At 43.2% G+C, this 18163-nt stretch overlaps 1 protein-coding gene across 3 annotated transcripts in view; it reads left to right on the top strand.

The window, feature by feature from the left end:
* Positions 1–15084, top strand: part of Mapk1 (mitogen activated protein kinase 1) — a 65236-nt gene extending 50152 nt beyond the window's left edge. The window contains 3 exon segments of one of the 3 annotated variants that reach the window (NM_053842.2): positions 3455–3564; positions 6409–6534; positions 10769–15084. In NM_053842.2, the coding sequence (NP_446294.1) occupies positions 3455–3564; positions 6409–6525 (227 nt within the window). In that variant the 3' untranslated portion in view covers positions 6526–6534; positions 10769–15084. 3 annotated transcript variants of the gene reach the window in all.
* The last annotated feature ends 3079 nt before the right edge of the window (positions 15085–18163 follow it).

Genomic DNA, 18163 nt, shown 5'->3' with positions numbered 1-18163 from the left:
TTAACTGGGTAAATGACTCGTCTGAGGCAGGGATTTTATTATGCTCTGTTAGTTTTTTGTTTCTGTTTTTTGTTTTTTGGGGTTTTTTGTTTGTTTGTATGTTTGTTTGTTTTTTGGTTTTTTGAGAAAGCTTGTCTATATTAAACCAGACCAATTCAAACTCAGAATACTCCTCCCTGCCTCATCCTTCAAATGCTGGGTTTGTAACCAAGTGCCATCACATCCAACCAAAATGACTTTAATTTAAAGATTTCTCAAGGCAATCCATAGGAAAGAATTGTAGGGTTCTTAGAGATGAGGATTGGGAAGTAAGGTAGGTCCTACCCTCCTACAAACAACAGAATCATCTCTTTTGTTGTTTTCGTTTGGTTGGTTTTTGGGTTTCAAGGCGGGGCTCCTTTATGTAGCCCTGGCTGTCCTGGTACTTGCTCTGTAAACTCAGAGATCCGTCTGTCTCTGCCTTCCAAGTGCTGGGATCAAAGGCGTGTACCGCCACTGCCCAGCATATCTCGTGTAGTGAGTGTTCAGTGTAACTAGCTTTGATTGAGGATGCCTGAGTTCTTGACCTTGCATACAGCCCTGTGGGGTGCTGCCTGCATGTACCAGTTTGCAGATGGGTGAAGTTGATGTTGCTCCTGCAAGCAACTAGGAATCTCTGTAAGAAGAAGCTTTTTATTAAATAGATTGCCTGTGTTTGGAATTTTTGCCTTGTTAGTGTCATAATGTCTAAAAAGCTGTGTTCTTCTCTTCGCTGGTTATGAGTTCTCCAGATTTAGGATAAGTTTTTAGACTTAAGCCTTGGATTTTTCAGTACTGCTTGAGAATCTGAAAGTGAATACCCAAGACAGGGTGTCTTGTCTGTTCCATACCTTGAGGCGTCTGTTAGAGTTTAACTTGAAGAAAAGATCTTGTATTGGTTAGTTTTTTTGTTATTATATTATGTCCAATAGCAGAACCTAGATCAACCAGGATCTAAAAAATTAAAGTTTAACATAGAAGCCGTGTTGTGTAGGTGTGGGTGCGCGTGCATAGACACACAAAACGATCCTTTAAAATGTGAAAGGGGAAAAGGAATAACAGATGGTGGAGAGGTAAGTGAGTAGGTAAAACAAAAGTGGGATAGAGAGAACATGGACAGCTGGAAAGGCCATATAAACATTGTTTCTGTTGCTGTGATAAAACACCATGTCCAAGGCAACTAACACAAGAAAGAGTTTATTTGACTTATCATTCCAGAGAGTTATAGAATCCATGGTAGCAGGAAATTTTAGCAGTAGGCAATACCTCAGAAACTGGAAAATGAGGCCTCACATCTCAGACTATAAACAGGAAATAGAGTGAACTTGAAGTGGTGAAAGTCTTTAAGCACCTGAAAGCCTGCCTCCAGTGATACAGTTCCTCCTCCAGCAAGGTCACCCCTTTATCCTCCCCAGTGCCACCAACTACGGATCTAATATTCAAATGCAGAGCCTATGAAAGGCACCATACATTTCACTCACAGATAATACTAAACTAGAAGCTTCTTTCTGATGGCCAGCCTTCATAGTGCTGGTAGGCTGCAGGAGGGAAAAAGCATTCAACCGTCTCGCCCAGCAGTGTACTACAAAACCAACCTGCCATCAGGGTGAATCCATTGGTGTATAGAGCACAAATATTTTGTAAACCAATGACTATCTGGCTACACTTAATTCCTCATCATTAGGAAGACTCATGCTTGGTATAGTGTAAATCTAGCCAAGAATCAGTGACTAGAGAGATCCTAGGAAAGAACCTACTACTCTCATTTTGCTAAATCGGTACAGTATTTGCCTTCTGAATACTCAGTCCTTATATCCATAGGTTAGTCCAGCCTAGATTATTATCAAAGAAACTTCTCTTTGCAGTATATGGAGGTTAATACCAAGAAGTACAGCGTGTGGAGAATAAGCTCATCCCTAACTGGGACATCCACCAGAGCTCAGGGATGAAAGGTAGAGAGGTGGGTCAGAGGGGAGCAAAAGAGACAGACTTGGGACGAGAGGTCTTCTGTCCAGGACAGGTCTATACTCTCAACTCTTTCATGTGGTTGCTCCCTAAGATCACTTGAACAAAACCAACCTAGTCAGTATTCGAGTGGATCACTGAGGGAGCTCAAGGCTCCTAGGGAGAGCCAGTTTTCTTCAGAGGTGCAGCCCCTGGGAGGTTGGTCATGTTGCAGTGGATAGCTCACATTCAGATTCTTGTCAATAACATTGAATTCAGTAGTTTGTTTTGTTTTTGTTTTTAATTAGAGGAGAAAAGAGAGTTTGGGTGAGAATTAGCTATGGATTGGTCAAAATATATTTTTGAGGATGAAAAATGACTTTGGTATGAACCTAAGTGAAACCTTTTAGTTCTAATGGTGTACATGCATGTGCAGATATGTGCAAGCACATTTGTGTGCATTTGTATGGAAGTTGTCATCTGCTTTCTTTGGGTATGTGGGTATAGTTTATGAATATATGTATACATTGCTCTGTGGGTGCCATCATTTATATGCTTGTAGAGGCCAAAGATCTATGTTGGTCATTTCCCCAAAACACTTTCTGTCTCCTTGGACCTGCAGCTACCAATTCAGCTATAATGAGTGGCCAGCAAGCCTCTGGGATCTTTTTTGTCTCTACCTCCTTGGAATGGTAATCCCACTGTTGAGCCTTTTTATGTAAATAATGGAGATCCAAACTCAAGTTTGCAATACAGCAAGCACATTATTGAGCCATACCCCCAGCTTTCTATTTTTGATGCATACAAAACTGAGTAATATAGGAAATGTCAAAGTTTAGTAGGCAAATCTGGGTTTGGGTCCCAGTCTTCACTTCCTTTTGGCTGTCCATTCATTCCCCTTTTCTGAGCATTGGCATCGGTGATTGCTATGTTGTCAGTGCTCATGTTCACAGTTTGAAAAGATGTACAAGTAAGGCTGAAAAGCTGCCTAAGTCGGTACGCACACTGGTTACTCACAGCCATCTGTAGCTCTAGTCCTGGGGACCCAACTTCTGTCCTCTGTGGACACGACTCACCTGGTGCACAACATACAGCCAACACACTGAGACTCACACACACCACACACACCACACACACACACGCACACAGGGGAGAGGGGGGGAGAGAGAGAGAGAGTGTGTGTGTGTGTGTGTGTGTGTGTATGTGCATTGGTGTCTTGCTTGTGTGTGAAGGTGCCAGACACCCTGGAAGTAGAGCTACAGGCTATTTGTGAGCTGCCACAGTGGGTGCTGGGAACTGAACCTAGGGGTCCTCTAGAAGAATAGTGAGTGCTCTTAACTGCTGAACCATCTCTGCAGCCCTATCCATATATAGTTTTAAAGAGAGACATAGAGTGTTGCCCCACTGTCTTGAGAGCTAGCTCAATAGAAAATGGAAAGCATTTGCTACAAGTCCTGCTTCTCACCACTACAAATTTTTTTTCTCTTTGTAGCTCTGGATTTACTGGATAAAATGTTGACATTTAACCCTCACAAGAGGATTGAAGTTGAACAGGCTCTGGCCCACCCGTACCTGGAGCAGTATTATGACCCAAGTGATGAGGTAAGAGCTTATGCTCCTGGCTGCTATGTCAGGAATGTTCAGTGGTCAACAGAAGCCCTAGTCATGTCCTTGTCAAGATTTTCCTAAGGATCGTTATGGCATGCCCTCCTCTTCCTCCTCCTCTTCTTCTTCCCCCGCCCCTCCTCCAGTTGAGGATGAGCACTGTCAAACTCAGCTTGGAGTCCCTACCTTTGACTCTTGGTGTTTGCCTCCGAAGAGTTCCTGCAGGCTAACTGCAGCAGGTAGAGCAGTGCATGTACGGGGATTAGCTGCAGCACTGTGAAGCGTAAGAAGAGGGAGCCTTTAGAGGGGCCTTTAGAGCGACTTTTCAGTTGCTGTGATAAATGCCATGACCAGGACAACTCAAAAGCAGAAGTATTTCATTTCAGAGGGTTAGAGTCCATGAGCTCATGGCAGGGGCATGGAGGCAGGTAGGCCGAGCACAGCCCGAGAGCAGAAGCCGAGAGCTCAAAACATAAGTCTCCTTCCTGCAGCCTCAAAGGCCTTTCCCGTGACACACTTCCTCCAGCAAGGCCACAGTGTCCAATCTTTCCCAAACAGTTCACCAACTGGGAGCCAAGTATTAAAGCACGAGCCAGTGGAACCCAGTTGTTACACCACCACAGCTGGAAAATTGCAGTGATCCATGGCAGAGAAAACTACATGAACTGTGCCCTGGCCCTGAGGAAGTGAGAGTGAGGAGTTAGGCAGCCAGTGGCTCACACTGTGACCTTGTGGCTTTTAACAAGTGTACTGTTCCCTGGAGACAGGACATAAGCTCTTGTGGTAAGAGTTGATGAGGTAGGTATCACACCTGAGGTCAGTGTGGTAGCTCCTTAGACAGGTTTACACACACCTCTTAGAGTGTTCTCTCCAGAGTAAGCCCGCTGTATTCTCTGGGTCCTCTGCAGGCTCCATAGTGAGCTTTATTCCATCAAGGATAACAAAGGAAAATGCAAAGTGAATTAAAACATTAGGACTCTCTAATTGGGGACCTCTGTGAATAGAAAATAAAGTCTGTTCTTAAGTAGGAAAAAGCAAGTAGAGAGTATTCAAATTTAGATGCAAAAGGAAAACATCTTGGCTAAAAGCTAATAAAATGGAGGATTGTAGAAATCAAAATGAAGCTTTTATCTAACTGGTGTTCTCTTCCACATCCAAGACTACCCTTCAAGCACTTAAGGGAGCTTGCAAAATACTTGCAATATAGTTGATAACATAGAAATTGATGGGAACGTAAAGATTTCAGGTTCTTCTTAGCCCCTTGTACTGGGTATTTATTTCATAAAGTTCTGCTGTTAATGCTCAGCAAACTGCAGCAGTATATGCTGTGCATAGGGTACTTACATAGTCTGTACACTTAGACTGTCCTCGAGGGACAGTCCTCTTGCAGGTGGGAATTCTTTTGACATGACCAAATATAGTGCAGTGTTGAGTCTGTGTGTGAGGATTAAGTACTACATGAGATCTGCTGGTCTAGGCATATACTGATTGACAGCTAGTATCATTGTCCACCTTAGGCCTGTAACATTTTAGTTGTAGGAATTTTTAAAAACCAAAATATGGGGCCGGCAAGATGGTTCAGTGCGTAAATGCACTTGCAAAGCCTGACAGTTTGTTCGTTTCCCAAGACCAGTGTGGTGGAATGAGAGTGACGTCCTCGACTGTCCTCCGCCCTCCCTGCTTCTGTACTTTGGCGTATGTGCTCCCACATGCATGCACACAGAGTATTAGTTGTAAAACATGTTTGTTAAGAAGTCAAAATAATGGTGCTAGGGTATCGTTCATTCAGTTGTGTGCTTGGTTGTCATGAATGAAGTTGTGATCTTAGTCCCAAGAAATACACAAGGCAACATGATGATCATACGTGCTATAATCCTAGTGCTCTAGAGCTGTGAGGGCACACGGAGGTGGGCACACGGAGTCTCTGGCTCAGATAGATAACGTAGGTAGGTAGGCAGGCAGGCAGGCAGGCAGGCAGGTAGGTGGGTAGGTAGCACCTGTAATCAAAATAACCAGGAAGCTGAGGCAGAAGTATTTTAAATGTCAAAATGAAACTGGGCTATATATAAAACTGTCAAAAATTTATGTCTCTAAATTAGGTTGAAGAAAATATTTCCTTCCCAGTTTTATATTTTTCTAAGCATGTATTATTCCTTGTGGCTTCATTTTTAATAGCTTTATAATGTTTCCTCAGATAACAATATCAACATAGTATTTCTTCATACATACTGTTAATGTGTATATTTCAAGTATACTTATCTTACTTAGTTTAACACTTTGTTTGCTTGCTTGTTTTGTGGTAGTAGGCATTGAATCCAGGTCTCAGATATGCCAACTAAGTGTTCTAAACTGAGATTACATTTCCAACTCTTTTACTGTGTGACACAGTCTCCCTGAGTTACCCAGGCTGACCTCACATTTAACAGTCCTCTGGCCTCAGTCTTCTTAGTAGTGGGGAATTATAAGTAACCACCAGGCCTGGCTAGTTTTGTGTTTTGATTATATAAACCTACAACTACTTCATACTTCTGTTATCTGAGATATTTGGTGGCTTAAAAATAAACATTTGAAAATTATGTATGTTAAGTTCAGTGGAGTACTCTAAGGAGTTAGCTATGTGCACTCAGTTTTTGTTTCTGGGTTGTAGTTGGGATAGTACCCACAGCCCTTGTTTAGAGCACACATAAACAGTGCCCCCAAGTCCTAGGGCTTTCAGAGTTTGTAAAACGTTGGGTTTATTCTATAAATGTCAGACTATAAGCCAGAGTTGTGTTATAAATTAATAGTTGCTCCCTTGACCATGACAGCATGTGACTGGTAAACGCTCCTTTTGTCTTAAAGCCCATTGCTGAAGCACCATTCAAGTTTGACATGGAGCTGGACGACTTACCTAAGGAGAAGCTCAAAGAACTCATTTTTGAAGAGACTGCTCGATTCCAGCCAGGATACAGATCTTAAATTGGTCAGGTATCTAGAACTTTAACTATACAGTTAACCCCTTAGCAAGGGAGAGGTGGTATAAAACATCTCTAGAAGGAAAAAGAATTCAGTTTGCCCTCTTCGATTGATAGAGCATTCATTCTGATTGCTTCATGGTGTGAAATGAGGACGTTAGACTTCATCTTTCACAGATTATGAAGACGTGAAATGAAGTAGCAGCTCTGAGACACTGTGACAGACATGTGTGTTATGGGAGTGGGATTTTATGTAAGAAAATAACTCATGGGAATGAACAGCTTTGAGACATTTATTCCCAAAAACTTTATTTTACTTCATATGACATTTTAAATACTGAAAAATTCTATCGTGTAACTTTTGTGGCCTTGGGACTGTGTGGTTGGTTTTTTGGTTGGTTGAGGTATTAGGGATTGAATCCAAGGCCTCTTGCATTTGAGAAAGGGGAATTAATGGGAGAAGGAAAGTGGTAAGAAGATAACGGGTGAATATGCTCAGAATACATTATATACATGTATGAGAATGTCAGTGAAACCTATTATTGTGTATAATTAATATATACTAATAAAAACATTTAAAAATAAAGATTTCAAAGGATAGAATTTTATTCACTAAACAATGTGACTGAAGCACAGATATAGAAGCCATTCAGGACAAACACTGATAGAAGTAAGCCTAGGATATCCAAGGAAGGCAGGGAGCACAAAAGGGGAAAATCATGGAGACTGTGCAAAAGACAGGAGAAGAGAGAGGAGGCACCTCATGGGAAGAAAGAAAAAGGAGTTCAGAACACTCCCAAAAGGAACTACATTTTCAAGGGTAGCTCCATCTGTAAAAGACTGAGTCGGGACTGGAGAGGGTGTGCAGTACAGCATAGATGCCGGGTTCCATTGCTTTCAAAGGAGAGGGGGGCTGCCTGTAAACAGCTGTGTTCAGAGTGGCAGTCTAGTCTGTAGTCATGTAACTCTTCCCCACCGTTTTCCATAACCACTTAAATCATTTCAGGAGTTGTGTTCTTCCTACTCCCACCACAGGACACCCCACCCGCATTGGTAGGAACTACACAGCCCTCCTGAAGATGAATGGGATTTATTGGCAGCTTTGTTCATCCTGCAGTTCCTGTCCTTTGCCATCTGCTCTTGGGTAGATTCATAGTACATCAGCACCTTTGACCTACTCTTGAATAAAGCACAACCGCAGATCAATCCCCAATAATAGAATCCTCCGTGTATGTCACCTGATAAGAAATAGTACAAATGCTTGTCGTGGAGACTCTCCTGACTTATCTTATTCTACAACTCTCTCTCTCGCTGTGTCAGAAGCCTCAGATCTTGGTTCACACAATGTGGACAAGAGAAACTGAGAAGAAAAGGTTTGTCAAGGAGGTAGGATCTACACTGACCCCTCAGGGTTTATATGTACCAGGCTGAGCTTAGAGGATGTGGTAAAAGGAGAGAATAAAACTTGTGTTAGAATGTAAACAAGCAGTGAGGTAAAGCATTCCAGATAGGGAAAGAGTTTTACAGAAGTAGCATAGAAGAGGCTATAGATAGCGTTTGACAGACAGTCGTGTCTGTGGACACTGCAGCCAACAGCCAAGGCAGTCCTAAGGTTGGTAATTGGATTACAGCAGTTTACTGCTTGAGACCCCACAGTTATTCCACACCTGCTTACAGCTTATCTTCTTCCCAGTGCTCTTTTAATGATTATTATCAACTATTCTGCAGAATTGAAAGAATTTTAACATAGATTCTCATCCCACCACTAGATATCCTTAACATTTGATTGCACTCATTTTCTCCTTCTATCAACCCATCTTTTCCTATGTGTACCTGTTAACACATTCTATTTAGTTTATGCACTTCAAGGGCGCATTTCCATCTATACTGGCTTATAATTTATTCCTTTAAAATAAAAATGTGGTGCAAGAGTGATTACTCAGCATCCCTTCCAGGAAACCTGAGTTTAATTTTTAGCACCCTCATGGTGGCTCACAACCACCTATAACTCCAGCTCCAGGGGTGCCCCCTACCCCTAGGCTCCATAGGCACTGCACACACATACAGTGCAAAACTATGTACATAAAATAAATATTGCTCTTAATTTTTAAATAAATTAATCCAGAAGAAGGTGTCACTAAAGCATTTATTGACTAACAGGTCTTATTGGGGTTCATTTTGCTGTTAATAACAGGCCCTCTAAATAGAGCGAACACATGCACTTATAGCTTAGGCAGCCCAAGACTGAACAATCTAAAGTGCTCAGTCTTTGCCACAGAACTGGAAACATGTCCACACACAGCATCAAGGAGCGTTGTTCCTGACCTTAGACTGTGGAGCTCAGACAGGCTCCAAGCTGAGGATAGAGAGTGCTAGGAGATCAGGGACATTAGAAGGAGGGGGAGGTCAACTGGAAGTTCCCTCAAAGGACCAGCTGTCAGTATGGCAGCCTAAGTGAGCAGTCAGAAGAGGTCAGGGTGCTTCATTGTACGTTGCTTATGGGATTTTCCAATGATAATGTAAATAAAGGGTATTGTGTTGGTAGTACCTTCATCTAGACCCATGTCTTGAGTGCTCAGCTGTGAATATAGAAATAGGTCTTTTCTTCTTCATCTGCCTATTTATGAGTTTTGTCAAGCAGATGCATTAGTAAGAATTTAGCCTCAGCTCCCCTCGGTCTCCTGGAAGATAGAAGCATTTTAGGGCCTCATGTACCTGTCACCCTATATACACAGTGGACCTGTGGCCTCATCTTTCCTACCTTGACTTTCGTTTGGTTTTTGGTTTATTAAGACAGTGTATTTCTCTGTGCAGTAAAGTCTGTCCTGGAACTAAAGAGGTAACCTGCATCTGCCTCCCGAGTGCTAATTAATATTAAAGGTATGGGCCACAAAACACCTAGGCTCCAATCTGACTCTTGGGTGGCAGGTGAAAGACATATTCCTGAAAGTGCTTTGTTTCCTATTGGAGCAACGGCACTAGATCTTTGTGGGGACAGCATATCAAATCAGCGAAGTTTCTAGAGAGATCTTCTTGGCATTTGAAGCACTTGGTCACTGTATCAACTCAACTAGATTTCCTTATCAAAACCCCAGGTCACAGCAGGATTTATGTAGCAGTGCTTCTGTTTCTCAAAGATGGTACACAATGAGTAAGTTCACCTGTTACTGTGCAGTGAGCACTTTGTCAGCTTAAATATGGTAAGAGTAGATTTGGTTTGGAGTAAAATATCTCCCAAGTAAAAACATAAATAATACGAGTGAGGAGAGATGTGACTTGTATTTTCCCATGGTGACACTGTAGTTGGCCAGCCATATGCAGGCTGCTGGAGGTAAGGCAGGTGACCATTTTTCTGAACACAGACAAATGGAGGCTGACTGGACGATAGATGTGGTCATTCCCACCATCCACCGCTGGGAATCAGCAACAACCTCTCACCTTTCAGAATCCCAGTCTACTATCTTCACTGCCCACCAGGGCTTAGTTGTTCTTAGTAAGAGAAAACTTGGGTGTTAACAACACATCCCATTATGAGCACAGGTGACTATCCTACCCAGTCATCCTGAGAAAGGGAGTCTTCCAAAGAAGAGAAAGAAGACACAATACTTTGAAAAGACTTTGTAAACTCTGGTTTTGACTGTGGGAATGGTGGGTATCTTGGGAAGCCAGCAAGTCTATGAGTGTAAGAGACACCAATTGCACAGCGACTCCTATAAAGTTTATGTGATTGGTGCTGGCTTATAGTTGAGAGGTTTAGTCCGTTATCATCATGGAGGGAAGCACAATGGCTCACTGTAAGACATGGTTTTTGGAGAGGTAGCCAAGAGTTCTACATCCAGATTGGCAGGCATCAGGAAGACACAGTGAGCCTCTGGGCCTGGCTTCTGCTTCTGAAACCTCAAAGCCCACCCCCAGTGACACATTTTCTCCAACAAGGTCACACCTACTCTAACAACTCCATACCTTAATAATTGTGCCTTTCCCTATAAGCGTGCAGAGACCATTTTCATTCAGACCACCACACAGTACCAACTCAGCTCTTAAGAATTGTCTGAAAAAGATGGCTGTGGCATGAGGGCAGAGCCTTTAGGACCTGCACATTACACTTGTGGTGTGGGTGTGAGAGTGCAGTGATCTTTTGACAATCTTTTCATCCCGTTACATTTTTACTTTGCCATTTTGTGCTGTTGCCTTTACTGTTCTCACATGGCTCAATCCTTACTCCTGAGTTTATCTTTGTTTTACAGGACAAGGGCTCAGAGGACTGGACGCGTTCAGATGTCGGTGTCCCCCCAGTTCTTGACCCTGGTCCTGTCTCCAGCCCGTCTCAGCTTACCCACTCTTGACTCCTTTGAGCCGTTCCGAGGGGCAGTTCTGGTCGTAGTGGCTTTTATACTTTCACGGAATTCTTCAGTCCAGAGAGTTCTCCTGCACCAGGCCCTGCACAGTTGCACTCAGTGCACTCAAGTGCTCACTGTTGTTTAGTCAGTAACTGCTTTCTGGTTTGAAAGATGCAGTGGTTCCTCCCTGCCCTGAATCCTTCCTACATGTCACCTACTGAACTGTCAGCCTCCTCAGAGCAAGTCTTAACAGACTTGTTCCAGTTATGCCCACCCACCTTACATTAGGGAAGGCTAAGACATAAGGCACCTTAAGTCAGTGACAGCTCCAAACTTACACGCCATCTGTTGGCTGTAGCTGTCTGCTCAGATCGGAGCTTTCGGGCGGCCCTGGATGGTGGTGCAGGCTGCAGGGGCAGGCGCTTCTGTTGCAGGAGTCCTTTGGGGCATTTTTCTGGGTATCATGTAAGTCCCAAATTTAAACTATGTGGTATTTTCCCAGCTTTTTAAGAATGTGGTCATTGTTTAAATGAAATAGAGAGGAAGCATTGCACCAGCAATGATATTCTTCAGGTTTCTATGGTTACTCTATTGTAATGGAGGTGTGGTGCTTGCCAAAATGTTACACACTATCCTTAGCCAGAGATTGAAAGTAACAGCTGTGCTTGTCATTCGCTGCAAGATGGACATGCACAAAGCTGTGGAAGTTTCCAGAAAAGTAGAGAGCAGGCTGACCTAGATGTTCAGGGTGGAGCGCCATACAGCCTTGAACTGTCCCACACAGAAGGCTGCTTTGTAACCATGCTCACTGCCTGGGGATTTAGTTAAAGGGAACACACTGCATCTTTGAGTGAGAAAGTGTACAGTTCTTCTCCTGCAGCATGTCAGCACCGCGAGCTCATCTTTCAGCAGTGTAATGACTTGTATGTAATAAAGCCTTCATGAGCTCTCCTCACGAAGCTGTTGCCAAGTTAGAGATGTTTCTGGTACTGCTGAGTTAACGTCATAAAAGGCTAGCAGTAACTGTTGAAGCTCTCTTTTTCTTTCCTTCTCTCCTATATTTTGTTCCTGCACTGTGTGCTGTGGAGTTGATGGTGTTATCCCAGTGCAGTGCCTCCCAACCCCTCACTGCTCTCTGATGAGAAATTTGCCTTGTTCAATACTTACTGTGCTATTGCATGACTGTTAAGGTCTCTGTGCAGAGACCAATGTCCAAGTGTCACATCCTTTGGTTGAGTGAAATCTGTTGTGACCTCTGAGTTGTATTCCATGAAGAGAATGCTACCCAGAAGATAATATAGGAAAGATAATTATATTATTAACTTTTCATTTCTCAACTGTCCTTTTATTTTCTTGGTTTTTATTTTATTTTATTTTATTTTGATAGCAATGGAAAATGGGTTCTATAGACTGCCTGTTAGTATGAACAGCAGTGCAATGCACTTGTAACTCATGGAAATAAATGTACATCTTTATCTTTACACCGATGATAAGATGCAGTGTTGATTTCCTCTGGATCGGTGTGTCCTAATCAATTTATAACTTGTGCTTCAGACAGAACTGTTCATGGGCCTTACTCTATTTCTCTCCACCCCACTCCCCATGCACTGCCCCACACATCAGTTTACATAAGATGGCATGCACCTTTAATCCCAGCATTCAGAAGTCAGAGGCAGGTGGGTCTCTGAATTGGAAGCAAGCCTGGTTTGCATAGGGAGGTCCAAGACAGTTGGGACTTTCTAGGCCCTGTCTCAGAAACCAAAAGAAAGGTCCTCCCCTTCTGCCCTGAAGAGCAAATGAATCTGACATGGTCCTCTCTTAAAACCAGGTCTCAAGTAGTCAGAACAAACATACCGAGGTGGAGTCTGGTTCCCTCTGAAAAGGGCCTTCTTGCCCCCAGGAGTGGGGGGAGGGGCGCAGGTATCTGTTCAGCGTCCCATGGCACCCGCCACCACCACCACCCCCATGGCACCTGCCACCAGATTCAGGGGACACTCACACCTCATATGGCTCATCCCAGGAACCAGATCTCAGTTCTTGGTGTAAAGCCCCGCTATTCACATCCACACATGAACCCTACCTGGCACTGAAGGAGGGGAGGTTCAGCTTTCATTGATAGAGTAGTGGTCAGTTTTCCTTTTTCTTTTTGTCTTTTTTTTTAAAGCCCTGACAGTTCTCCTACTTGTTTCTTCTTCATATTTTTAATCCCATGAGATTAATTTGCAGTCTTCTGAGTAAGGGAACCGTAGCCTCATCTTGTTGAAGACTGAACTCTTCCTGGTACTGTGGGGGCTGGGGTTGGCATGAGAGCACTCACTGCATCCGAATGCCTGTACCACAGGTGGTGTGGCTTTCCTCTAGCCATTGTAACTGACAGCTCATAGCTGTCGGGTATAGGAACACTCCGTTATTTTGATTCTCACATTTCTAAAAATGTCTGGTGTCATTGAGTGCCTCTGCTATTCATATACATAGATAAGCTGTCTGGTGGGTGGACTTTTTGTCCAAGTCTTAAAATGTGAGCAAAAATAAAAGAAAATCAAAAACATGAAGACACTTGGCATGAAGAGGAAAGCTATCCAACCATCCCAGAGAGCACATGCTGATAGCAGCACTCAGAGCTGATACTAACCTGCTGTGTGGTGCATCCATACTGCCCTCACCCTCACCCTCTTATGAGTACGAGCGATGGCTGGGCTGGGCGTGACTGTTAGTTTGGGAAGCTGTGAATTAACAGCAGCTATCTGAGGAATCACAAAGGTAGACACTGCATGCCACATAGTATTCAGACCACTTAGAGGAAACTTCATCTGCTTAGGATAATACTTACATTATTAATAGTTATGTTTGAACTTTTGGTGACTTATATAATATGGTAACACATTCAAATATGCATATGCTTTGGGCCTTCATACTACTTTTATATTTGTAAATCAGTGTTTTGGAGCAATTCCAAGTTTAAGGGAAATATTTTTGTAAATGTGATGGTTTTGAAAATCTGAGCAATTCTTTTGCTTACAAGTTTTTTTTAAAGCATTTGTGCTTTAAAAATTGTAGTGCTAGTGTTTGAAATATGGCACCCTATAACCCAGATAAGAAATATAAGAATGGAGTAAATGCTGTCATTTGTCATGCTGTGTCCACCTTGGCCTGCTGGGTCAACAGTGGGGATCCAGAGTCCCTAGGTTACCCCAGCTTGTCTGACGCTTGCTGCCTTTCTGTACCATTTAACCCTTCAGAGCACTCCAGACAGTTCTGACACGGCTTTGTATCCGCTTTGTGCTGTGGATGCCTTTTTGGTATTGTATCCCAAACTGCATAGATGATTTAGGATAATGGTGAGTTTAAAAAATGAATGTTGAAGCAAGATTTTATTAAGAATTTAAATGTTTTTTCATTATATTGTTAAACTTGAACATTTATCTGTGGCTTATGTGATTTGGTTAATATGTATAAAAATTGTAAGAGGTTTATATTTCACCTTAATTCTTTTGATGTTGTAAACATGCCTTTTAATTCATTATTTGAATGTTTATGGCACCTGACTTGTAAAAAGAATTACCAAAAAAAAAAGTCCTTAGAATCATGACATTGTCTCACTGTGTTGCCAGGGTAACTGCGCTGCTCAGAAGGCTGAGTCACTCCATGTAGCTAGAGTGCCTTCTGACTTTCCTGGGTGCTGCTGACAGTAAGATCACAGACTGATGCTCTGGGTGACTGGGGCCGTCGTCTCCATCAGGTCTTCCAGGTGGTCCTTCAGACCCTGGGTACAGGGAAGGGAAGGCGGCCTCACACCCTCCCCACCACTAGCCTTCAGTAGCTCCAGTGCAGGACAGATGTCCAAGGCAGACTTTTCACAGCAAGAACTGACAACTGTTAGCCAAACTTGTGTTTCTTGTCAGTATTGGAGGCAGTACAGTGATTATTTACCCATCAGAAATACTGGGAAATGTTTAAATAAGGAGAGACAGGCTTTAGGTCACTAAAGCCAAACGTTGACCACCTTCCCTCTGTTCTCAGCTGTAGCTGGCTCTGCTCAGACTGTCTCCTGTGAAAGGCAGTTGGTGTCCTTTGCCATGCATGCAGAAGATAGAAAAATACATTTCGGGTCATACCACATAACATGTACCAAGCGAATATCAATCACGTCTTCCTAAAAGTTTTTTATGTCATTGCATGTGTCAGTAAATCCCTATTAACTAAAGACCCTGCTTCTGCCCTTCTGAGAGGAGAGAACCCACTTTAAAAACTGCTCAGGAAATGGGGTTCACTTGTCGTGTCACATTCATCTGCTCCTGGCGAAGACATGGAAATTACTCTCTTGCATGTTGATTGCTGAAGCCTGGTAGTTGTCTCAATTAACACTGATGGGCTCCATCCCATAACCACAGTTAAACCAGCCAGCGTCTCAATTGCCATACTTAATCAGAACCAAATCTCTCTGGACTGAGAGGGAAGGGAGGTGACAGCAGCTGGATGCAAATGTAGAAGTCCTCCTTGATATACCTCGGTGTGATAGAGGAAACATCCAGGGTGTGCCTCTTAAGATAGTGTTTTAGGGAGGTGGGGGTCACTGCTAATGCTAAGGAAGATTCTCTGAGGAGTGGAGATTAGATCTAACCTTTGATGCCATTCATTGGACTGGGCAAAGCAGGGCATGAAGAGAGCAAAGTGGAACTACAACAAGTCTGGAGACCATTGCTTCAAATGTATTTCTCCTTACAGTGATATTAAGTAGCTAGGAAGGAAGAAGTAAAGAGGCTGTCCATTTTCAGTTACAAATCATCCAATAGAGGCAAGGCATGGCAGCAAACACTTTTAATCTTAGCACTCTGGAGGCAGAGCCTAGTCTCTTTGTGAGATTAAGACCAGCCTGATCTTTATAGAGGGAGCTTCAGGCTAACTGAGGCTATGTAGGGAGACCTTGTCTCCCAAAAAAAAAAAAAAGGCAGCCAGTGAAAGAAACTTGTCTGCTTGTCTTTTATCGTGATTTACTGACCTCCAATTAATTAGGCAAACACTGAATTCCTTCTCTACACCTGCAAAGCCAGCAGCTGGCTACCTCAAGGATCATCCGAGTCTTTCCAGAAAAGGGAGAGAACATTTGACCATATGAAAAACAAGACCTGTCTACAAAAAAAAAAACAAAACACTAATGAGCTTGCCTGTAGTGGTTTTAGTAGCATTCCTCTGTGGGGATTCATGAAGGGCTCTGAAAAGTGACCACTGCTGAAACTGCTTTCTTTCATTCCAAGACCATGAGCAAGGCCCACTGATGTGCTTGACTCCCTTTGGTGCTGCTGTGGGCCATCATGGGGCTTCAGGCACATAAGGGGCTTCAACACATAAGTGTTGTTGGGGTTCGGGGGTGTCTTTGAAATGCATTGGTACCTAGGGGAGTTCTTATATTTCTTCCTTTCCCTTCATTCTCTTTTTTTTCCTGATTTCCTCTTCACAAGGTTGAGAATTTATGGGAGAATGGAGAGGAGGGATTTAACTTTGAGTTTTGATGTTTACAGTGCTAGAGATGAACTCCAGAGCCGCCAGCATGAAGAAGAGCAAGGACTCCATTACTGAGCATGCCTCCAGTCTAAGGGATGTTTAGTGATTGCTTGCCATCGACACATGAGCATAGAGATGATTTTCCCCTCAACTAATGGAACTTGTGACATATCCATGGTTTGGAACTATAGCCTGTGGTGCTGCCCTGGGCCAGGCCAAAAACAGGAAGGATGCCCAGGGTTTTGGCTCATTGATATACTGGAGACAGAGGCTTGGAAAGAACTGGTAGGAATTCAACGCCAGCCTGGGCTACATAGCAAGATATGTCTACAGATACATAATAAGTACATAATAATAAGTACATAATAATAAGATAAACAATAAGCCAGGGCAGTGCTAACACCTAAGGGTAAGCACTGACCTTTCCTAGCAAGAGCAGAAGAGCTGCCTTTTTTTTTTTTTTTTTTAAGACTAAGTCTAAAGGGTGTTGGTTGGTGCTAGTTAGACATGTGGATGGTGAGTGAAAGCTGCCTTCTAGAGCCAGGGGGCATCTCTATCTAATAGGAATTTAGGCATGTAAAGAAGCAAGAAGTGGATGTGTGCTGCCTGAGGTGCTGGAATCAGGACTGACCTTGAGAGCAGCACAAGACCCATGAGTGTGGGTTCTTAGGACTACACAAAATGGGGAGAGGAGTCCCTGAGACAAGACCAAAGCAAAAACCCACAGTGGCTAAGTAGAAACACTACCAGCGTTCCCAGACTGACTAGGACCCGGAGGTGGGGCCTCCAGCTATACAGCACTTGACCCAGTTACCTGGTTTTGAAGATTACTGCATACAAAGTCCACAGTACTGTTTTCAACTTTTGGGGTACCATTTTTACCTGTGTCCTTTCATGAAATGGAATCTCAATCCTTAACTGTCTACCACCCACTCCTTAATTTTTTGAGAAAAAATCATAGAAGAGCAAATATCACAGAAGTAACCAAGGAAACCTTGAAACCATGGGCAGAGATGGGTAAGGGGGGGCTGAGCTGTTAGCAGAGGCTGAAATGGCTGCAGATGAGACCCAGAGCAAAGTCAGACTTGGTCAAGACACAAACTTGTCATTATTGTGAAGTCCTCAAGTATCAACTCTGTAGATGCCAACATGTCACAGTGTCAAAAGGTTGGACACCTAGTTGAGAGCCTATTTGGTGAGTCCATCCTCCTGGCTTTGAAACATGAGGCCACACCACTTTGGAGAAGCCGTACAACTAGGGAGAGAGGCATGCAAGGACCTATGGGAAGTCAGTCCATCAGAGAAGCCATGGTTCGGTGTGGTTATAAATAAGGTGCCATAATCTGCAGGAGTGAACAGCACCCCACTCTTGCTCCCACAATTCACTAGCCACTGCTAAGAGAATAAAACTTCATGTGGGCCATTCAGGCAGCTCCAGGGATAAAGGCATTTGTCACCAATCCCACGTTTGATCCTTGGGATACACTTGCACTTGGACACATGAAGTGATTGTTTAAATGCCTACATGTGGTTGATGCATCAGGACTTGTTACAGTTGGAATGAAAGTTAATACTAAAACATTTAGATCAAGGAAGCTGTGCTGTTGGTGATCATCCCACCTCAAGGAAAAGTTAAAATAATACAGGATAAGGACTAGTGCTAGGAAACAGGCTGGAGCATGGCAATTAAAGGGTGTCCAACAAAGCTGGGTTAATGAATCTGGGCACTGTTTGTTGCACATGCCTACCTTTCTAGTACTCTAGGAAGTAGAGATAGGCAGATTTCTGTGAGTTCAAGGA

The sequence above is a fragment of the Rattus norvegicus genome, chromosome 11 (genome assembly GCF_021556685.1).
Source record: "Rattus norvegicus strain SHRSP/BbbUtx chromosome 11, alternate assembly SHRSP_T2T, whole genome shotgun sequence".
NCBI classification, from domain to species: domain Eukaryota; kingdom Metazoa; phylum Chordata; class Mammalia; order Rodentia; family Muridae; genus Rattus; species Rattus norvegicus.
This window is presented reverse-complemented; position numbering and strand designations above follow the sequence as displayed.